The 22581-nt window shown below is 51.9% G+C and overlaps 1 protein-coding gene across 4 annotated transcripts in view; it reads right to left on the bottom strand.

The window, feature by feature from the left end:
• Positions 1 to 698: 698 nt before the first annotated feature.
• The window catches only part of ANKRD11 (ankyrin repeat domain 11), a 114111-nt gene continuing 92228 nt past the window's right edge, over positions 699 to 22581 (bottom strand). For 3 of the 4 annotated variants that reach the window (XM_087971352.1, XM_087971351.1, XM_026684865.2), the window contains 9 exons: positions 16922 to 17092; positions 16406 to 16609; positions 15356 to 15498; positions 14687 to 14834; positions 6427 to 13124; positions 4666 to 4764; positions 4443 to 4586; positions 3422 to 3514; positions 699 to 1982 (listed from right to left, as the gene is read on the bottom strand). In XM_087971352.1, the coding sequence (XP_087827478.1) occupies positions 1797 to 1982; positions 3422 to 3514; positions 4443 to 4586; positions 4666 to 4764; positions 6427 to 13124; positions 14687 to 14834; positions 15356 to 15498; positions 16406 to 16609; positions 16922 to 17092 (7886 nt within the window). In that variant the 3' untranslated portion in view covers positions 699 to 1796. Of the gene's footprint in view, positions 1983 to 3421; positions 3515 to 4442; positions 4587 to 4665; positions 4765 to 6426; positions 13125 to 13216; positions 13494 to 14686; positions 14835 to 15355; positions 15499 to 16405; positions 16610 to 16921; positions 17093 to 22581 lie in introns of those variants that run through there. The other variant, XM_087971353.1, reaches the window with a different exon arrangement.

Below are 22581 nucleotides of genomic sequence, written 5' to 3'. Positions count from 1 at the left end.
TTTGCCCAGCCAGCAATTCCCCGAGACTCAGGGCTGCCGATGCCGCCCAAGTCTGGAGGAAGCCAGTCCCCAAAGGTTTCTGTAAGCGTCACGCTAGAAAGCGGTCACAGAATGGAGCAGGGACTCCCTCCTGGCTCCCTTCCCACCCAGCCCCCTCCTTGCCTGGCCCAGGGACCCTCTCAAGAGCCCCCCTGCCCCCTCTGGCCACAGGGGAGGGCTGAGCCAAGCACGCTGTGCTTGGGACTGCCGGCTTACCTAATCCTACTGGACAATCCCCAACTTGGAACCGGGGCCAAGGTGGCCCAGAAACCCCAGGGGGCTCTCCGGGTTGGCCTTACAGGTACCTTCCCTACTGCAAGCGGCTGGACCGCCACGGCCTCTCTTGTACCCCTGTGCTGAGGCCCACAGGGCCCCCTTCAGCCTAGCCTGCCCCACGAAAGGTCTTTCTCTGCCCACGTCTGCCCAGAGCAGCCGCCTGGTTCCTTGGGCCCCGAAGGGGAGCCCGAAGCTCCCTCAAGACCCCCCTGTGGTGCGGTGACGAGCCAGGGAAGCTCAGCGCTAGCCAGGGAGGCCGGGCAGGAGGGAGGCCATGGCCAGCCTGTCTGCTGCACGGGGCGGGAGGAGCCGCCTGGCGCCCAGGTGGGAGAGAAGGTGGAGGGAGGGGAACTGCCTTGGGGGAACTATACATACAAAGATCATTTTAATTAATTAATTTATTTCTTTACACATGACTGAAAGTGATGTTACAGTACATAAGTTATTTACAACTGTGCAGTAATGTGTTGCAAAATAAATTATCTAGAAGGCAGCAAAAAGTACATTGTTAATGTATATAAAACTGTACAGCTTTTAAGGGATACAATTTCTTTTCATACGAGTATTGGCTCTTGTAGTGTTTTATCTTTTTCTTTTTCAAGTTATGGTCTCAGAAAGAGAAACAAAATGCCCAAGATTAAAGGAAAATATATATTTATATATATATATATATTTATATATATATATATATATATAAACCACATGGATTTTACTCCACTTCAAAACAGAATTGCACAGTCCTCGCTCTGCGCCACTTACGCCTCTGGTCTCTGTGGTGAGGGGCCCCCTCCCCAGGCTGGGTTGCTGGAAAGATGCCCCACGTTGCCGGTCTGGTGGGGTGACTTTCTCCGCCCCCCCGCCCCCGAGTGCAGCTGGGTGCCTTCCCGATGTCCGGCTGCAACAGGAACCAAGGGGACTGCCTGCCTCTTCCACCCCCACCTCCCCACAAGCCCCCACCCCCAGTTTACCCCTGCAGGGTCTCCTGGGGATGATCCACCTGCAGGCAAATGGAAGAATCAAAGCGCTCCGAACGGCAGATATCGTGAGTGCACCAAAGGCTGCGGCGGCTTCAAATCTTGGCGGCAGCTGCAGCTCCCCACAAGAGAGGGTGCCTCCAGTCTCCCGGCACCCGTCAAGTCTCTCTTCCTGCCCCCAAAGTCCTGAACCTGCCGCCGTGCGCAGGCCGCTCCTGCCCCAGTGGGTGGCGGGGAAGGAGCTGCGCCTCTCCTTCCGCTGCGCCTGCATCCCAGGGCGCCTGGGGCTCCGTGAAGAAAGTGCCACTTATGGTTTTGTCACAGATGTTCTGCTTCCTCCTCGTCTGACTAGGGATTCATCAGCAAGCGGTCGTGTCTGTGTGTCCGTGTGTGTGTCTGTGTGCGTGTGTGTGTGTGAACACCTACACCCGTCCTGGAGAGGAGAGTTAGGGGGTGGGCACCCACCTATGCCAGTTTGCAGTGAAAATGTCCGCAGGCACGGTCCTGTCATGCTGGCAAGAGCACAAAGTCATCGTTCACGTCCACCATGGGCACGTAGAACGAGGGCACCTCATTCACGCAGAGCGACTTGTGCCCGGCAGGGTCCAGCTCCTGCACTTTCAGCTGCCACTCCATGCGCTGCACTGCGTTCAAGGCTGCGGCTTCATGTTGCTGGCGCATCAGCAGGCACGTCTGGATCGGAAAAGAGGAGAGGGCCTTGAGTGCGCAAAGCGGAAGGCTGATCTGCCAGGCCCAGGATGCTGAGAAGCTGCCCCCCCCTTTGTGGCCTTGGTGTCCCCCTTCCCCCAAAGGGGAGTCTACGGGCAGCTATGGGGAAAGGCCAAAGGGCACAGCCTCCTCCAGCTTCCCTGTGGGTTTCCAGGCATGCCCCGGAGAAGCCCCCCCTCGACTGGGACGGAGGCTGCTCACAGGAGAAAGGCGAGTGCAGAGTGACACGTCATGGAGGCCAGGAACCCAGAGAGTCCCAAAGGCTCCGTCTGAAGACCGGGAGGATTTCCTGCCGGGGGGCCATTCGGGAGACGGTTGGGCTCTGACGCGGAAAGGGCTTTCAGAGAGACCCCATTCTTGGCCCACCAGGATTGTTTTTAATTTTTGCTAGCTTTCGGAGTGTTTGCTATTATTTGTTGCGCAAATGAGCTTCTTCTTTTAAGAGAAAAGCAGATGGCTGAAAAATATCCAGGGAGTCCTTGACTTACCACCATTCATTTAGTGACCGTCTGAAATTATGACGGTGCTGAAAAAAAGTGAGTTACAACCTAAGCTCCCCCTTACAACTATTGGCAGTATCCCCAGAGTCACGTGATCGGGATTTGGGTGCTTGGCAACTGGTCTGTATCGGTGCTGGTTGCAGCCTCCTGGATCACGTGGTGCCTCCCATGGGGTTCTGTGGGTTTATATTCATATTGCTTTTATCAGAGGCTGCTGTGCTCCAACTAGGATTATCGGAGGTGGCCGTTTAAGGTTTTCCTGTTTTGAATGAAGGAAGGAAGGCTGCATGGTCGATAAAAGTTCCTTACAAAACTCTAGATACACAAGGGGATTAGGCAATCCTGGGCTGGGATCAATGGATTCATTCCCAAGAAACGGAGAAGTTTGCCAATTTCCTACTACCAGAAATGTAAATGTTCCCCGTCACTTAGCACCTGGTTTTCTTTAAAATGTGTATTTTAAGAAAAGCAAGCTGTGGGACACTACCAGGTCAGAGCGTGTGCTGTTTGCCTTAGCTCTGCCTCTACGGGGCCCCTGGCAGAAAAGGGCCTCCCTGCCCAAGGGGAGGGCCACAGATGGGCTGAAGGAGAGCAGCCCTTCCCGAGAGCCAGAAAAGCTGGTTCCGATTTTCAGACTGCTAATTTTAAAAACCCCATCACAGAAACTGCTGGGCCAGAGGAGGCTCTTCAAGGAATCAGGCACCCACCTGAAGGATGGCAATATCAGGAGGAGGATGGCAGTTGTGGAGGAAGCAATCGGAGCCTCATCCGCAGGACAGGAGCAGATCTGAGGACTGCAGCAGGTGCACCACGACCCCTCCCCTCCCCGAGCGGGCCTGAGACACAGCCGAGGCAGCCCCTGACCCCACTTGCCTAGCTAGCCCGGCTGCCTTCCCTGCTCACCTTCATCCGGTCATATTTGTCATCCACGTCCTGCAACCACGAGATAAACTGACGAGCATTGAAACGATCTCTGACAGATTTGTTTTCATCTCCCTGAGAGATAAAGGACGAAGGGAGCGGCAGAAAGAAAGACTTAAAAGTTAGTTTCCGTCCTCTCTCTCTCTCTCTCTCTCTCTCACACACACACACACACACACACCTTTCCTATGGAAGAGTCTCAAACAGGCACGTAAGGGACCTTTTGTGGACTCTGGGCTATAAGCCTCCTAGTCCAAGGGCCCTTTGCAAGAGCTGCGCTGTCCCCAACCTTCCTGAGCCGAGACCCAGAGCCCAGCACTGTCTCTGTGGAAGAAAGCAACCCCAAGTCCCTGGCTGTGGGCCGAAGGAGGCCCAGGACCAGTATGACCGATAACTAATACCCCCCCCCCTCCTACCGCTTTGTGCTTGGGGGCCGATGCCTGCAATGCACCACTCAGCTTCCCACCGAAGTGACAGCTTTACAGGCAGCAGAAAGACCTGCTTCCAAGCGACTGGCCAGCAGGAGGCGCCGCTCTCCTTTTTCTGAGCAGCCGCAGCCACTTGTGCCTCTCCTCTGCCGCAAAGCAAAGCAGGCCAGGAGGCTCCCCCCCCCCCCTGACTCATCCCTACATCTCCAGCCTTTCCTTGCACAGAACTGGGGGAGGGGAGCAGGGGGGCAGGGAGACCTGCAGAGCCTGGCTCTGCCCAGTTCAGGTGCAGCTGGGGTGGGTTTTCCTTCTGAAGCGAGGTGGTCAGACGGGCTGCTGTGAAGGGGGACCAAGTGGGGATGTGGACTCCTAGCGAAGGGGGAGGGGCGATGCCGCAGCTGCTTCCCCCCCTCCTAAACGCTCCTTTGGAACCCCCAACCCAGCCCAAGCCGTAGAAAGGGGGCAGGGGGAGCCGGCAGGCAGCCATCGCCAGGTGGGAAAGTGAGGGGGCTGCAGTAGCCTCTTCCCCGCCTCCCCCACGGTCTCCCCCAAGGAAGAGCCCCCCCGTGCCCCACCTGGTTTTCGAGGGGCATGTTGTACACCTCCGAGTCCAGGAGCATCGTGCAGGCGCTGAAGGGCACCGCTTGGTTCGCTATCGTCCTGGCTGCCCGGCAGTGAACTCTCAGGATCTCCTGCTCACACGAGACGATCAGCTTCTCCTGGGGGAGGGAGGGCAGCGTTACCAGGAGGCCACCCCACCCCCGACCCCGACCCCGGGCGCCCAGGGATGGCAGTTACCCGCTCGATGCTGTGCTGGAGTCGCAGCTTCCCCCGGACGGCTTCCTGCTGCTTGAAGAGCTCCTTCAGGGGCTCGGCCAAGGACGGGGGAGGGGCGATCTGAAAGGCAGAGGAGGCAGGAAGGGTTGCCCGGTGGGTGGGGGCTCTGGCCCAGCGGACGGGCGGATGCAGCTGTGGCCAGAGCAGAGCCCAGAGAGGGAGGCTCACTCCACCGCCTGCCCACTGAGGCTGCAGAGCTCAGCTTCCCCCGGGGCTCAACCAGGGTCCGCTTCCCTGATTCCCAAACGGGGGGTTCCTAACATAGGTGCATCGGGCCTGAACCTCTGCTGGTATTCAGCCGGTTCGCACCGGATCGGGCGAACCGGTAGCAAGAATTGGGCGTGGGTCGCCGAACCGGTAGTAAGTTCTGGCTGGCCACACCCCCGACCCGGTCGTCCTCCCGCCCGATGCTCACTCACTCCGCCTGCCCGCCTGACATTCGCCTAAGGTATTTTTCTCTTTTTCTTCCCTCCCAACAACCAGCTGTAGATAAGATCAGCTGCGCCGGGATTCCCCTTGCTGAGGCCCAGGAAGGCAAAGAATGGCTCAGCCCCCCCCCCACCTCCATTTTTTGCTTTCCTGAGCTTCAGAGGAGCCTTAGGGGAGCAAAAACACCGCCCCCCCCAGAGGCTCAGAAGGCCCAAAAAAAGGGGTGGGGGCTGCAAAAAAGCAACAACAAAAAAGCCACGCCCACCCAGTCACATGGCCACGCCCACCAAGCCACGCCCACAGAACAGTAGTAAAAAAATTTGAATCCCACCACTGGTCTGAACGCTGCCCTCCCCCCGACCCCTTTGAGCAGGCCCCTGTCCGAAGTGCTGAGCCTCCCCTCCCCTGGCCGCCCTCGGGAGCCACCGCTGCAGGCGGACGGAGACCTTCCCCTTCGGCCACCCCAGGAGCAGGAGGGACTTCCCTGGTTTCAGGCCTTCCTGAGCTATACGAAGGGGGGCGGGGAGGCCAACTGCTCTTTGGGGGGCCCTTCAGCAGGGGCTCCGGACTGCAAACTGGAACTACTCCAGCTCTACTCCCCAGCTCCTCCTCCTCCTCCTCCTCCTCCTCCTCCTGCCCTTATCTCTGGCTTTCAACATCAGAAAAAGCCAAAGTAATAAAGGTTCAAATTTAGAGCCTCCTGACCAATGGATTTCTACTGGCAGATTCCCTCTCCCCTCCGATGTGGACCATGCCAAGAATGATGGAAGCCGACCCAAGATTCTGCCCCCCCCGCCCCTTGCATGGCCAGAGGGCTGGCTGTAAAAATGGCTTTCCCAACGTCACACTGACCCAAAGCCACAATAAGCTCCGTCTGATGACAGCTGGGCTTGCTGTTATTTCCTGGCACCTTGTCCAGTGTGGGTTTAGAGTTTCCATTCTCAGTTTACCGTAATTTAATTTCCAGGCCCCGTTCTTCAAACTCACCATTCCTAGCTGGTCCAATATCTTCCTGTCCCCCACCCCAGGCCTTTCAGACAGTTGCTGCAGTCCAGCCCCTCACTGGACGGACGGACGGGAGTTCCGCCCTGAGGGCATCAGGTCAAAATAACAACAGAGGCACAAGAAAATGGGGGCTTGCTCTCCAGACTGGAAATGCTTCCTGAAGGCTGCCATGGGCCTAGGGGGTGCAGTGGGGCGCACCTGGCCAGCAGGAAGAGCGACGGCTGTGTCCCGTGTCCCCCCGCAAAGCTGGGAAAGGCACTAAAGGGAAAGCGGCAGAGAGTTATTTACCACGGGAATATGCAGCTTGCTCAGAGGCTTCCCATCCAGCAAATAGGAGCCGGTGTAGGTGACGTACTCGGCGTAGCACTGGGGCGCTTGGGGGGTGATGTAGCAGAGGATTTTCCGCTTCTCCTCGATCTTCTTCCGGATCTGCAGGTACTCAAAGTACGGATTGGACCGGTCGCTGTGGTACGGCTCGATGTCCTCCAGCTTGATGGTGTCAACGATGGCAGCCAAGGTCTGCTGGATCATCTCCCGGGTCTGCTGGGTGCTGGTGTTGATCTGCTGGATCTGCTGGCTGGAGCGCTGGAACCGCCGCTTCCGCGGGTGCTGCGCCTGGGCGTCCTCCTCCTCAGCCACGCGCCCCCCCTTGGCCCTCGTGGAAGGGGTGGAAGTGGGGGGGAACTCCTTTTCGGAAGCAGCCACCGCAGCCGCCGCAGCCGCATTCTGTTTGTTTTGATTGGCCAGCATTTGGGCTCGGTTCCTGGTGATCCGCTGTGGGATCTCTTCTATTTTGGGAGCCTTTGGGGGTTCAGGAATCGGCTTGGGGGCCGATTCTGCAGCTTCCAACTGGACGTTCCCTTGAGGTGGTACTTCTGCCTGAGAAGCAGCAACCTGGCTGGTGGCCCTGGCGGCCTCTTGAGCTCCAGGGCTCTCCGTCCTGTCCACTTGGCTGGAAGAGCCCTGAGGAGCATCACTGGAGCCCAGAGCAGCCGAGGAGGCTTCCTCCCCACCGGCCTCCACCTCCTGAGGCTCCAACTGCCCCAGACCTGCGGGTACTGCGTCCTGAACGTTCTGGGAGGCCTCTGCTTCTTCTCCAGTCTTCTGCTCTGGGGGGTTGCAGATGTCCGACCCAGTTTTGGCAGAAGCCTCCTCTGGTGGCTTCTCCTCCCCCTGCGGGTCGGGCTCCCCAGGTGGGACGCTTTCTGGATTCAGACTCAGATCCTCCTGGTCCTTTGTAGAGCCCAAAGGAACCTCGACGTCCAGCAGGGCTGCAGCGATGGCTTCGGAAGGCGCAGCAGAGTGGCTTTCCTCGCCCCCCTCCACCATTTCCATCTCTGGAACTTCTTTTGCTTGGAGGGGCAGCTCTGGCAGAGAGAAGGGGCCCAGGTCCAAGTCGTCCTCAGCGTTTGCAAATGGATCCGGCCACGTAATCGGCTCCTCTGGGTTTATAGGGGCGATGCTGCTGTTTTCTAAGAGATTCTTTTCAACGGCATCCGCAACTTCCACTTGTGGCTCCACTGGCGGCAAAGCCATGTCCGATGCGTCTTCCGAGGCAGGCTTGCAGGTGCTGAAAAAGGCATCCAACCTGGCCGGGGGATCCACATATGGAGCTGGTGGCTCTGCGGACACCATTTCGGGTGGGACTGTTTCTTCTGGCTCTTCTTTTGCTTTCTCGAGCCTTGGCTCAATCACGGAAAGGGGGTAGGCGGCAGGGGAGCCAGGATAGAGGGTCTCTGCAGGAAGGAAGGGCACCGGCGTGCTGGGGTGCGCGATATCGAGAGAACAGAAAGGCTTTGGGGAATCAGGCCGATGCTGGGGAGACTTCAGAAGCAGCTCAGACCCCACTGACCAGCTGACAGGAGGGTGCTCAGGAGGGTTGCCAGTTAAATTGGGTGGCACTGGAGGGGGTTTCTTTGGTGTGGACTCCCACTCTGCGCTGCTCTGCTCTGGCACGCCAGAGTCAAACTCACTCTCCTCAATTGGGGGCAAGAAGCTGGTCTCCGGGGGCAGGATGGCAGCCGTCGCCAGTTGACTCTCTGTGGCATCCAAGGGCATGTCCAGATCTTGAGGGAGGGCGCTTTCTACAGAAGGGGCGAGCAGCTCGTCTCTGTGAGAAGGGGAGGACTTGGCTTGCAATCCAGAAAATACACTTTCGGGGGACTGGACAATGTTGCTAACGGTTCCGGATGTGCAATGCAGCGCCTCAGCTTTGGGTGATGGGACTCCATAGTCAGGAGAATAATATTCTGGAGATAAACACGGGAACTTTTCAGTGGGAACAGAAGGAAGAGGCAGCTTCTCCTCCATCAAGTGCTGGGCTGGAGAATCGTAACTAGATGTGGCTGGGACACTCTGCTGCCTAAAGAATTTATCTCCAACACTGAATTCTTCTTCTGGTGCCCTTCTAATATCCACAGAGATCGACCGATGGAGATTTGTGGAGGGGATGAACCTTGTTGGGGTCTGACTTGGATTCTCAGAAAATCCACTTGAAGGATTTGAGTATCTGTCGAAGAAAGACGGAGAACAAGCATTCATGGACATCGTGGAGATGGGGAGGGAATGCTGAGAGTCGGCACAATCAAACATCAGATCCGTGTAATCTTCATTGCTGCACGATGGAGTCCGTGGTGTCTGCATCACCTCTTCATAGCTTGGGCATGAAACCACTGAGGCTGGGGTGGGAACGCCTGTTGGCCTGTGCTGATCTGGCCTCGGAGAAGCTGGTAAGTTTTCCTTCAGTTGGGGGCCAGCTATCCAGTCCTTGGAGTCTACCCCCACAGCAGGCTGGGCCTTGATCTCGGGAGATGCTATGGGAGCAAGTGGGCCAAGGTCCTTGAGTTTTTTGTCTTTCAACTGAGAGTCAAGAGCTAATGGTTTCTTGGTGGTCAAATCCAGACTCTTCTTGCGCATCTCCTCATTGGCTTTGACTTTGTCTTTTAATTTGGGATCTCCGGATCTATGCCTCATCTTTTCCATTTGTTTCATTCTCTCTTTGTGCCTCTTGTGGCGCTCTTCAATCTCAACGTCTTTTTGGCTCAGCATCCTCTCAAAGCTGGTCATCATCAGGTCCCCATCTCCCAAAAGTTTTTCCCGGGGCCTGACATCTTTTTTACCGCCCTCTTTGGATAGGGCAATTTTATCATTTCCGTTGCTCATCTTAAGACAGTCGGCTTTCTCCTTTTCCTGGTTTTCTTTCAGTCTTTCCTTTGCTTTGAGGTCATTCGGCTTGGAGGGCTCTTCCTTAGATTTGTCTTTGGGACAGATCACTTGAGAGGCCTCCTTGTCTTTGGCAAACTTCTGCTCCTCCTTATGGTGCTTAAACAATCCGTCCGGGTGTTTGTCTCTGTGCTTCTCCCTTTCGTCTTTCCACTTCTCTTTGTGCCGGTCTCTCTTTTTCTTCTCTTTGGCTACACTGAAGGTGTTGGAGCTGCAGGTTTTTTCCTTTTCAATTTTCTTAGTAAGTTCTCTTTCCGATTCATTCTTGTCCTTTTTTTCAGAAAACAAGTACTCCATATTTTTGTCCACTTCTTCTTCAGCCTCCGCTTTTGTGCTGTAGGCAACGCCAAAACCGTCCCCATCCAGGGCAAAATCTTTTTCGTACTGGGTGGCCTCCTTCCTGCTGCTGGAGTCTTTCAGTTCATCTGTTTTGTCTTTTTTCTCTGCTTTTTCTTTCTTGGCTTTCTCTTTTTCGTGACTCTTCTTTGATGAAGAGGAAGAGTGTCGGTGCCTCTCCTTCTCCTTGAGTTTCTCCACCAGGCAAGGCAGAGGCAGTGACTCCTTGAGCCTCTCCTCAGGGGGGTCTGCAAGGGAAAGGCCGGAGGCCTCAAAGAGACTGCTGAGCACGGGGTCCTGCACTCGGTCGGTGAAGCTGTCCGAGGAGATCTCACTGATCTTGTCGTTGGAGTCGTCTCGGTATTCATTGAGGGCTTCTTCCTCCAGCTTCTCCAGCAAGCTCTTCTCTGCCTCCCCACTCTTAGAAGAACGCTTCTCCTTGGCGTACTCTTTGTCCAGCTTTTCCTTGTGTCTGCTTTTAGCCTTCTCTTCTCCCCCGTGTTTCTTTTCTGCCTTTTCGAGGAGTTTCTGTTTGGTCTTCCTTTCCAGGCCAGAGTCCACCGAGATTCTCTCTTTCCGGTCTTTGTCTTTCTTCTCCTTGTGTTTCTCGAGGGAGCTTTTGTCTTTTTTCTCCTTTCCTCCCTCCGACAGCCCTTTCTCCTTTTTCCTCTCTTTGGGATCCTTATCTTTCGGTTTCTCCACAGAGTGGGGCTGCCGGTCAGATGAATATTTCCGATGCTTGTCAGAGACATAAAGGTCTCTCTCCTCTTGGTCTTGTAGGCTCTCCTGCAGCCGGTGCATTTCGTTTACCAGGCCGTCCCCCAGTTTGAACCCAGCCAGAGGGTAGTCATCCTTTTCGTCCTCACTTTCGTCGGTGAAGATGTCGAGGATGTTATACCAGCTCCTCTCTCTTCCTTTTTTCTCCTCCTTTTTCTCGTGGAAGTCCTCCCGATCCCCAGAGAAGATCTTCTCCTTCTTGTCTTTCGCCTGGTCTAAGGAAGTCTTCCTCTCTTTGTCTTTGCTGTGTGGATCTCTGTATCTCTCCTTTTTCTCTTTAAAGCTTTTGTCCAGTTCTTTGTCCTTTTGGTTTTTTTCGGACGGTGTCTTCTCATTTCTCTCCCTATCGTCCATTTTGGATTTTTCTTTGTATTTCTCCGTTTTTGATTTTTCTTTCTTGTCCTTCTCTGGCGCATCCTTCTTCTCCTTTCCTGAGGGATGCCTTTCCCAGGTTTCCGTATTTTTTCCACTGAATTCAGAGTCAGGTTTTTCTCTGAAAAATGCTTCGCAGCCGTAGCCTTTAAACTCATCTCTGTAGGAGTCTTCTTGCTTAATTTTAACCTCTTTTCTATCTTTAGAGCTATCAGGCAATTCCCTTCTTTCTCTAATTTCGCTGCCATCCTTTTCTTTTCTCTCTTTAAAACTTTCAGCAGAATCCTTTCTTTTCTTTTCGGGCAGATAATTGGGAATATTTTTATGCTTCTCAATTTGGTCCTTCTTCTTCTCAGAATTCCGCTCAGCGTATTCTCTTTCTTTCTTTTTAAGAAAGGTGTCTTTTTCATTACGCTTTTCACTGTAGTCTCTTTTGTCTTTTGTTTTACTTTCGCGTTTCTTGTCTTTTATTTCCTCCTTTACTGTTTCAATTATTAATTTTGCCACACTGTCATTTTTTATTTCTCTGTAGTCTGTCCCTGGTGAATCCCAGCTATTCTCTTCTTTGAAATCAAAAGAGGAATCAGATGACAAATCTGAAAACCATCGGTCTTGCTGGTCATCTGAAAGACTAAATTTTGTATCTTCATTTTCCAAAAACTGGTTTTTATTACTAAATTCTTCAAATGGTGCTTCTTCTCGGTAACTTTTGTCTTTTTTGCATTTTTCTTTCTCTTCTTTCACTGGCCTTTCTTTCTCGATTCTGCTTGGTTTTTCTTCTTTTGGTTCGCTTTTCTTCTCGGCTTTGAACTGCTTGTCCTTGGACTTCTTCTTCCTTTCCTCCTTGTGTGTTCGGGGCTTCTCCTCTTTGGGAGATTTCTCCTTTGTGGGCTTCTCCCTCTCCAGCCTGCTGGTCTTTTCTTCTCTGAAGGGTTTGCTGATGTCTTTACTCGCCTCCTTCGCTTTTTTCAAGGATTTCTCCTCTTTAGAATTTTTCCCAGCTTCCTCTTTAATCAACCACTCCTTCTCTTCAGATTTAGTTCTCAGAAATTTGTCCTCTTTCTTGAAGTGCTCCCTCTCATGCTTTAGTGCTTTGAGCTTGTTTTCAGCAGGGCTTTCAGCCTCTATCATCAAAGCCTTTTCGGATTTCTGCTTAGAGTCCTCATAATCAAAAGAAAAAGCTTTGATTATTTTAATGTCTTGGCTGGCAGGACACTGGCCTCTCTCCTTGTTTTTGTGTTTGTGTTTCGTTTTATGCTTTTTCACAACCTTCCCCTCCTTGTCCAGCTTTGGAATAGCTCCATCGACATTGCCATGGGACGAGTTCTTCTTATCCACCACCATCACTGCAGCCCCGTGCTGAGCTCGCTTCTTGGGCTCCCGTTTCTTCCTCACGGGCTTCAGGGATTCCAGGCTCGAGTCCTCGGACGTATAATCAGACTCGCTGGTCAACCTGGTCCTTGTGGAATCGGATAAGGAGCTGACGTCTGACCAGGCTGGGGAAGAAACCGCTTTCCAATTGTCAGTCCGCCAGTGCTTGGAGTGCTGCTCTGTCAGAGCCGAGTTATGCTTTTGGGAGGCCAGGCTACCGTGGGAAGAGGCAGAGGAAGCGGAGAGGGAATTGAAGAGGGAGGACTCCTTCAGCACCAGCCTGGAGTCCTTGGCACAGGTGGGGGGGCTGTGAACAGAGTCTCGGTCATCCTCCTCGCTCTCCAGGTTTTCACTCTCCGATTCGGAGGAACAAAACTTGTCATTTTTTTTGCCGAACCGAACTTCTTTGCCTTTGGCCTCCTTCTTGCGTTTCTTCTTCACCTTGTTTTTCTCCTTCTGCTGTTTGGCGCTGGAGGGTTCTCGGGCCTTGTTGCTGGCGGGGCTGGGGTGGGTGGTCATCCGCAACTTCTCCCCCCCTCCCACTGCCAGGGTGCCATCTTCTTCGTCAGATGTATCGGAAAGGATGCGATGAGCTGCTTTCTTTGGTGCGATTGTGCTGTTTTTAGTGTACGCTTTCACTTCCATCTTGGGAATGGAAATGAAATTATTGGCTTTAGTCTCTTTCCTATAATCCTTCTTCAGCAGATGCTTGTCATCGACTGGGGGGACTCGGTCCTGCTCATCGTCCTCGTCGAACTCGTACTCGTCTTTCACGGGCGTGATGGCTTTGGGGGCCTCCTGGTTCTTCCCCTTGTGCTTCAGGCCTTTCTCAAACTCTGAGTCTGTGTTGTTGCCATCAATGGAACTGGAGGGCGCAAACGACGGAGCGTCTTCTTCCTCCGAAGTCTCTGCAAAAGCAAGAGCATCAAGGCAGGTGAAGGACAGCACCTACGTACACCTGCACTTAGCAGCGTTCGCCACAGAAACCTGCTCACAATACCTGAGTGGACAATCTATCTTCCGTGTGCAAAGCATAGCTGGGGCTGCTCTACCTATACGGAGGTCTGAGAGGTCCTCTGGGGCAAAAGGCCAAAGCTGCGCAGGGAATCAATGGCTGGCATCCATTTGGTCCATCTGGGCAGAAAGGGTGCAAATCTAGTAAGAGCCGTTGCTGTGGAGAACATCCGTTTTTTTTTTTCAAAAGGGGGCCTGCCTTTCCAGCAGCTGCCGTGCCAATCCGGGATTGGAGTTGCAGTGCAGCCCTGCCCCTCACCTCCCTCGCCTCTCTCAAGGAGCCCCCAAGGGCAGCCTCTGCAGCGGACGGAGGGCTCTCCACCCCTGGGGCTTCGTGCCAATGCCAGAGCGCTGCCACTTAATATTTATAGGGGCTTCTAAAAGGATTCAATGCATATTTATCTCAGTATCCTCTACAATGCTTTTGTAAGCGGGACAGCTATCATCCCTGTGCTACCGAGTCTTAACTCCTGAAGTGGGGAGAACTTGGGAAGAGGCATTCTAGGTTCGTTGGGGAGATCAGAGTCGGACCAAGGTTTTCCTGTTCACTGGGCCACTAGTCAGCCTTGGAAATTATTCTGTAAGTCTGCACAACTTTTTTCTCTCAGAAAGCTCACTATTCTAAACCACAGTGCAACTCAGTTCTCACTGCATGCACCTCTAAACTGAATATGGAGACGTGCTAGCCACGCTGCCACCAAATTCTCTCTGCATTTCTCCCCCCCTTTCAGAAACAGACGAGTGTTTTATTCAACCGGGCCCATCACTGTTAAACCTTCCGTCTATCTGCATCCTGATGTCGCTGTGTGGTTTGCAAAAGGAAGCAGCCAATGGCTGGGAGGGTGCCTTCTACAGAAGTGCAGGAATGGCACGGTCTTGGCAGGGATGAAATGGGCAGCTTAGAGAAAGGATACTAATTCCATTATTGCTCCAACTTCATACATAAAATGCCAGTACTGCTTCTGTACAGAGCAGAAAGACAAGTAAGAAACAAAACACCAAGCTGTACTTCCTGGGTTGGTTCCTCAAGGATGGGTGGTCGCAACCACAAGGGAACAGCATCAAAGTCAATCTCACCAGGGCAGTGGTGGCGATCCTGTGACACACGTGTCAAAGCCGACATGCCACAATGTTTTGAATGACACACCAAGCCTCCCCTCAAAAAGCTTAGCCACGACTGAAGTGAGGCCAAGGCCATGGAAGGGGAGGACTGAACACGCCTGGGCCTTAAGCAGACAGTTTGGGAGCAGGCTTGTTTCACACCCTGGGATCAGCAGCAAACACACACTATATTCCTTCCTGGGGGTAATATTGGTTAGTGGAAGCCGAATGGTGTTTGGCTCAATCACACAGGCCTTGTTATATTCTACCAAACCACAATCCTTCCTGATAACTACTTCTATCCCTGCATCCCCCACAGATGTCCTGGGTTTTCACCCTACCTGCCACTTCTTACCTGTGGAGCTCTCTTCACTGGAAGGATACGTGGCCTTTCCCAAGAGCAAGTTCACCATGGTGGGAGAATTCGCTACTTTTAATGGAGTCTCTCCCCTCCTGTTCAGTTGTTGAGGGTTTCCTCCATAATGCAACAACAATTTCACCACCTAACAAAACAAAATTTTCAGTCAGGTGCTATTCTCCAAGAGAAGGTTAAACAACATAAATCAAGGTCAAGCTGGATCATCTATGACCAATTATATTAACGCAACTTGAAGTCTGCAGAATCAACACACCTTTCGATCCTTCCCTTAAGCCCTCAGCTCCTGCTTTGGGAAGCAAAGTCTTTGGAGGCCACAGCCATTCAGCTTGGCCCGTCCCAGGCTATGGGGAGCCTCGGCCTGATTCTGTGTCAAAGCCTCCTTTATGCTTACACGCTTTGTCCCCTGATCCAGCTGCTGCTCTGCCTTGGTCTTCAGAAGAGCAAAAGGCAGTTGCGCTCCAAGAACCTACTATGGCACATCGGGGAGGGCAGAGAATCACATTATCGCAAGTCATGGGGCTGTTGGAGTTTTTAAGCAGCGAACAGCTGGGAAGCCACAACCTGGAAAGCTACCCTTTCTGTTGGTGGCATCGGGCAACCTGAAAAAGAGGAAGAACCTGCCCATCAATGAAAGCAAGAGATGACCTTGTAGTGTCCGTTGCTGGCTGCATCGTGCAGGGGAGTGTCGTCGTCCAAACCCTTGGTATTGACCTCGGCTCCTGCAGCAAGCAGCTGCTTCGCAACATCGTAGTAACCTCGGTTGCATGCCTCGTGCAAAGCGGTCCAGCCTGTAAAAGTACATATCAATCACATATGGGACATGTAGACCCAAGTTCCATTTGCACTGGGTTAAATCTGGATATTAGTCTATTAGTTAGTCTATCTCAGTTTTCGTGTTAGTCATACATACATACATAAATACATGCACACATACAAACACACACACACACACACACAGAGGGGGGCGAGGGAGGGAGGGAGGGAGAGAGAGAGAGAGAGAGAGAGAATATATTCATATTCTCCAGGGGAACTGAAGGGAAAGAAATTTAGTGAATTAAAAATGTATGTTTATTTTTCTTAACATTTTGCAAAGATCAGAGGAATATGCCTGCCTACTTCTGCTTGGGTGTAGTTTTGACAAAGTGTAAAGGAAAAAAAATAAGGATTGCTGGAGTTGCTCACGGCTCAACGGCCCTGCATGTAAATGCACAAACGGAAAATTCTGCCCAAGGAAACTCAGATTTAGCTCCTGGAATGCAATGAGTGACGAGTGGAACGTGTGTTTGTGAGGTGGAGGGAGGGAGATGGAAGTAATTCTGCCAGAAAGAAGCTAAACAAAACTAGCTCAGAGGATAAAAATGTTATTGCTTTACTAGACAGTTACAACTTTGAATATGTAACACATTTAAAAGTTATTGAGAAATGTTCCAAATGAAGGTATTCTGTGATCTTTTAGGTTTTTTGAGGTCTCTCTCCCTCTCTTTCTCTTTGGCTATAAAAATAATGTTATGCGACATAACTACACAACATACATGGATTTTAGTCTCAAATTTACTTCGCTTGCTCTGAGTAAGCTGCTGTGTTAGCCCACTTATGTAGTTAAATCCAAAGTCTAACAAAACCCCTGCATCCCTTGGCCTGCTAACATTTTGCCAAGTCTTGTCTGCTTTTGGGTAGCTAATCCAGAGAGGTTACCTGCAAAGTCTTTTACGTTGACGTCGGCGCCTTCGATGATCAGCTCCTTGACACGCCGGGCGTCTCCCCGGATTGCTGCCCGATGCAGCCTGGTTTCTCCGCGTTCATTTCTTTTGTTCACTTTATCTTTGGTTTTGGAGGCAGAGTTAGGAGTTCCCTTCGGACAAACTGCAGACTGAGAGGGGTGCTTTGGTGTTGTATCCACTGTTGGGGGGACGACACAAGGAAGAGCTTGATTAAGGCCAAAGCCCCACAGCCTTTAGAGGGAGCTGTGCACAAGAGCTAAAGGCAGACTGAAGGATGTGGGGAGGGCAGAGAGGAAAGGAAGGCAGGGACGAGGCAACTAATGTAGGAAGTGGCTGTGGAAAAGCATCTTGGACACCAGGAATTAAGAGACGCCTCGACTCCTCCGGTGCCAGTGCAAACACTGCCAACTCCCAACCTTTGTCAAGAGGTTCCGGGGGGGAGAGGGGTTCCACTAGGAAGAGGCAGAAGCACCTGGGGTCCTGTCCCCACCTGGACTGTTGGCAGATTCTTCTGCTGTCATCTGCATGAGGAGGGCCACCTGCTGGCGCTCTGAGAGCGGATAGCCTGCCCGAATCCCTGAAAGGCCCATTCTGAAGAGCAGGCTGGGCTTGCGAGCTGCCGGTTCCTTTTTGATCCTCTTCCGCTCAGGACCCTGCTTTTCTGTGAGGACAAAGAGACACCCAAAACAAGCATTGATTGCACAGCCCAAAACTGTTTCAAGAACAGTTCTTACGTTTGTTCTTTCCAAAGGATCTGACCCCCCCCCCTTTTTTTTTGGCTTTCCAGATGGTTGGCCTTCAACAGGGAAGTTTCCACTAAGACTTCTAAAAATGGGAGCAAGATCTAGTGGTTTCAAGGTAGGAAGCAGATTCTCTGTCGAGCAGTCCCCCCAAGAGTGTATTCACACACACAATCACTAGATTTGAACAGGTGCAGCTTCGTCTGAAAACCACGACCTGTCTCTTCTACTCTGAAGCACTCATATGGCACGGGAACAGGAGCTGCTTTTCCTATTTATATAAAAGTGCAAACACTTACTGTTCATGCCCAACTCTCAGAAAACAGTTTAGTGCCCAGGGAATTCTGAGACTTTTAAAAAAAATCTCACTTTCAACCAAAACCAAAACAGCAAAAGGGAACCTCCCATCAAGCCCCATGACTTCCGCCCTGTAGGCAGGGGGCATTCCACCTTCACCATCAGGGAAACCTAGAGATTCCCTCATCCAGAAGGCGGAAAAGATCTCGTTTCAACTAGAGAGGGGAGCCTGCGGACTCCCACCTCAAGACCCCTCTCAGAATTGGCAGCAGTTTCAAAGAATGGAAATCCTGGAGGATAAGAGAGGATCTAAAGGCTCTGGCCCAGGCGGTAAAAGACTCCCTTTCATTCCCACATTCGCCAGGTGCCTCACCCTGGCGAGGAGGAGGAGGAGGAGGAGGAGGAGGAGGGGGCTTCATAATTGAGGCATTCTCCTACAGCCACCAGTCGGCCTACGGGAGTTCTCACAGAGGGGCAGAAATAGGCCACAAACCAGGGAATAGTCAAACTAAAAATGAATCAAACAAAGGGGTCTGTCTGTGCTGCTTGCTGGACTGCATGTTAAGATATTTTGATGCGTGCTGAGGGAAATCAGGGGATGCCAGGGAGCATTACGATATTTGATATTACAGAAGCTGGCATAGCTCCAAACGTATTCCGACAGCGTTTGAGGTCGTTAGGGTGGGGGATGGGGAAGACACTTTTCCCCAGAAACTTAATACGGAAATTCGGTGCCAGTAATATTTCCCACATGAGATGCCATGTAAATCCAGAACGCCAGAAAGTGAATAAATAATTGCTCATTCTACAGGCAAAGAAAAAGAGGCCGGCACATATTCTCAGGTTACAAATTACGTTGTTTAACTGTCTACTGGGGGCGGAGAGCCCGACTTCCTCTTAACTCAAGAGAACAGACTGTTGTGTCTTTGGTGATGACCAAAGTTCATTAACCTGATATAACCGGGACAGGGATCCGAGGAGGAAATCAATGGAGAGAGCGCAGCCCTCTTTCCGGGCACCTTCAGGGACTGGACCTCTGGGAAAAGCTACCTTGCTACACAACCACGGAGTGTGGTTCAAAACCGTACAGGTGTGCACTGGCCAAAGAAGACTGGGGTTCTGCCTGTGCTGTTCCAGAACCATTTACTGGCTTTAAGCCACTTTTTAAGAGTTGTTAATGCTACTCTTTTGTTAGTTAGTTCTCTCTCTCTCTCTCTCTCTCTCTCTCACACACACACACACACACACACACACACAGAGAGAGACAGACACAGACACAGACAGAGACAGAGGCCAGAAGCAGCTCCTCCAAGGCAGCCTCTGCCCTGCCTGGAGTCAAGGGGTTAAGCCTGCTGCCCAGAGGAAGTTTTGGCCAAGCCCCAGAGTTGGCCTGGGAGCAAGGCTGTATGTAAACAGGAAGGAGAAAGGAGGGGGTGGGAAGAGCAGGCTTGCAGAGGCTTTGGCCCTCCTCCTCCTCCTCCTCCTCGTGGGTCAGATTTCAGAAACCAGACAAGGGGGGAAAAATACCAGCTTCTGCTGGAGGAGGGGAGGGGAAACTGGGAGGTGGGCAAAGGCCCCTTGCTAGGTCACCAAAGCTAGCGGCCCCAACCTCCATAGAAGAGGTTGAGCAGGCCTTCCGGGGCCAGAAACCATGTTTGCCAAGAACAAGAGAACACTGTGCATTAAAAACTCTCTCAACTGAATTCGGGTTGCTGACATCCGAAGTGCAGGAATTTCTGAAGTAACAAATTAGTTCAAAGTTGACTTGGAATTCCTTGTCATAAGTCAACAGCAGGGCCCGTGCATCCCACCTGGATCGACCGTTTTTCATACTTATGACCGTTGCAGCATCTCCATGGTCACGTGATTTTATATTTGGTGGCTTGACAACTGGATCAACAAGCGAAGTCAATGGGGAAGCCAGATTCACTTAACAACCATGTTACTAATTTGACAACTGCAGGGATTCACTTATAAACATGGCAAGAAAAGTCGTAAAGTGGGGCAAAACTCACTTAACCAATTTCTCACTTAACATAAATTTTGGGCTCGTAAATTGATGACTACCTGTATATTCTGCTCTTCCCAACTGCAAAACCTGCTGAGGCTTTGCTCCCAAGCTATCTCAACACCCCCAATTCCTCTGGGCAATCTGACAAAGGAGGCCTCTGCTTCACCTTCTGCAGTGTGAATGAAGCCCGCCCCCAATTAAGCCATTCGCCCAGGCAGTTCTCAGCTTCCCTGGTCGATCTTTTGTCCTGCCTGCCCAGCATGGTGGGGCCAAAGTAGGATCACCGGAGCAGAGGTGGCATTTGGCCGGTTCTGACCAGTTCTGGAGAATCGGTAGTGGAAATTTTGAGTTGTTCAGAGAACCGGCCAATCCCGCCTCTGACTGGAGGTTTTACAGCCTCCTCTTCCCCTGCCACGCCCACCAAGCCACGCCCACCGAACAGGTAGCCCCCCCAAATTGAATCCCACCACTGCACCAGAGCCGCCCACCCTTCGGCTGGCCTTGAACAATCCCAGGCGGGAACCAACCGCCTTAGAATCAGGGCGGCAGGCAAGGTGTTCCTCCCCCTCCCAGTTGCTCTTCCCTCTCTGGCCTGAAGGTGACACCCAGGCAGAGAGATGAACGTATGAAACTTTTAAGCCGCCCCTTAAAAAAGGAAAAAGAAAAACACACACAAGGTCCAGGCAAAAGAGGGCCTTGAAGCCAGGGACCTTGGATGCTTCCCAGGAAGTTCAATTAAACTTGAATACGGAAGAGGCCTCTCTGGTGTTTGTAAGTGTAGTAGGAGAGATTCCAAGGTACCTTCTGACTGGCCCCAAATATTCTCTCTTGCGTTCAATGGGAAGTAAATCACAGGCCTAAAGCAAGGAGGCCTCGTGGCAGAGAGCAAGTCAAGGCAGGAAGAAAGAGCTGTGCCAAGGAAAAGGGAGCCAGCCCTCGATTCCTCTAGCAGTGCAGAAGATTTAAAAACAACCAAGTGCCTCGTGGCTTACAAAAGAGCAAAGGGCGACATCAGAAATGCCGGCTGCTGATCTCCCAAATCCGCTTCCCTGGGGGCACGCAGAAAGATTCCCCCCTCGGTCCTACTGTAAGGCTTTCATTTTCAGAAAAACAAATTTCCAGATACAGAGCCAAGCCAAGATCCATAAAAAGAAACCAGAATGGTACACAGAATGAGGGAGGAAGGACACAACGGGCTTCAGCTTCACGTGCAGAGTGGCTCTTTTGCCAGGGACCCTGGCGCACCCCAAAATGCCAAACGCTGGGAAACGTCCGTGCAGATATTTGGAGGTGGGCTTTACTCAAACGGAGCCCAGGCCCGAAGGAGGAATCCGACACTGCAGATTGTCCTAGGCAGCTGTGGATCCTGCACGGGGCCTGGAAGGGGCCAGGAGAGAGACCTAAGAGTTTGCTGAATGAGGCTGCTGTATCCCTCAAGAGTATGCAAAACACCCAGATTGAGAGTGGGAGGAAATGCAGCAAGATCTTTAGCACAAAGCAGCAGAGAAAGCAGGAAGAGGACCAGTTGAATGCCAAGGAAGGAAGGAAAGGAGGGCGGGGAACAGTAGCACGACCAGTACGGAGGCAGCAGAATACACTAAATCCAGGGAGGGGCCCGGAGCGAGGGGCCAAAACACTGAAACAGGGCAGCGGGGAAGCAGGCAGTTTAGGTGTGTGTGTGTGTGGGGGGGGGGAATAAGACATTGTAGCAATTCCTAATGCAAACTATAACGAACACACACCAACATTCCCATCCCATAATAAATAGACTGCATTCTTTGCACAGGCAGACTGCAAAAGGGATGTTATTTAAACACGGAGCCTAGAGCTCCCGGGCCATTCAGTTTAAGGCCCAGAGGAAAAGTGAGCACAGCTCCAGGGCTTCTCAAAGATTTCCCAGCCAGACAGTTTTCCTAGGGTTCTCAATCTCATTCTCACTAAAAGGCTCTTCAAATATTTTGTCTCAAGAAAACTGAGCCAGCAGCTTTAGACCTAAGCAGCAATAATTTCAAGGGCGTTCAAGCATCGACAACTAGAGGTGATGATGGACACAGAGGGTGTCAGGTGGAGGTAGAAGTGGCTGGCCAAGTATCGCTCTGATCCTGCAGCTGAAAAAATACTTCTGTGGGATATGAAACCACACCAGGAACCTGGTCTCATCCACCAACCGTGTGGGCCAACAAGGGTCCTATTTTGCGGAGACAAAAACATTCCCTGAAGAAACGTTGCCTAAAACTATTCTGAATGCTTGGATACGCTTTTCAAAACCTGGATTATTTGTCATGGCTGAAATAACAGCAGAAACATGGCCATTCAATGGCTTTGTGGAATGTTTCTATCCCTGCTCAGGTTCCTACAAATTCAACTCGTTGCCAGGAAATCTGAGATATTTTTTTTTAGGCCCATTAGGAAATAAAAACAAAAAACACTTCTGATCCCTTTCCAAAAGTGAGAAGTTGAGAAATATCCAACATTCTTACAAGGGTAACTATTAACAACGAAGAGGCCGTGTTAATGGCAGAATAACCGCCACCGCCACCACCAGAGGAAGCCCCCCCAGATTCTGGTGAGCAGGCAGCGTTTCCCTCCCACAGCCAGCTCCTCAGGGCCACCGTGCCAAGGGAGGGCAGGATATGTTGTGCCCTGGTGGTGCCTGTGGGTGATGGGAGTCTGGCCTTAAGTACCCAGTTAGCATCACGGAGGGGAGCCTAAAAAGGGGCGTCTCAAATATTCAATTAATTCTCTCCAGTTGCTAGTTAAGAGCCACCTTTGAACTTCTTGTTCCTTTTCCTTCTGTAAAGCCCAGCACAGTGAAGAAGAAAGGGCTGGGCAGGACAGTCCCACCTGAGTCAATGATTATCGCGTGGGTGACACGGAAGTCAGCAACGAAAAACACACGTGAGACTCCAGCACACCAAAACGTTTCTCAACCAGCCAGCAACCTGCTTCTCATGATTCTCCACACAATTAACCAGCCGGTGACTAATAAAACTTCTTCCCAAAGAAGCCAGTTCAGCCTATTATCAACAAGCCAAAAGATGCTTGCTTGCTGACAGAACTTATATAGCCACCTATCTTGTATAATGATTCTAGGCCGCTCAC

The sequence above is a fragment of the Notechis scutatus genome, chromosome 9 (assembly GCF_049901735.1).
Source record: "Notechis scutatus isolate UNSWTSFEM ecotype Mainland chromosome 9, rNotScu1.2, whole genome shotgun sequence".
Lineage (NCBI taxonomy): Eukaryota > Metazoa > Chordata > Lepidosauria > Squamata > Elapidae > Notechis > Notechis scutatus.
Note: the sequence above shows the minus strand (reverse complement) of the source record. Positions and strands in the feature narration are given on the sequence as shown.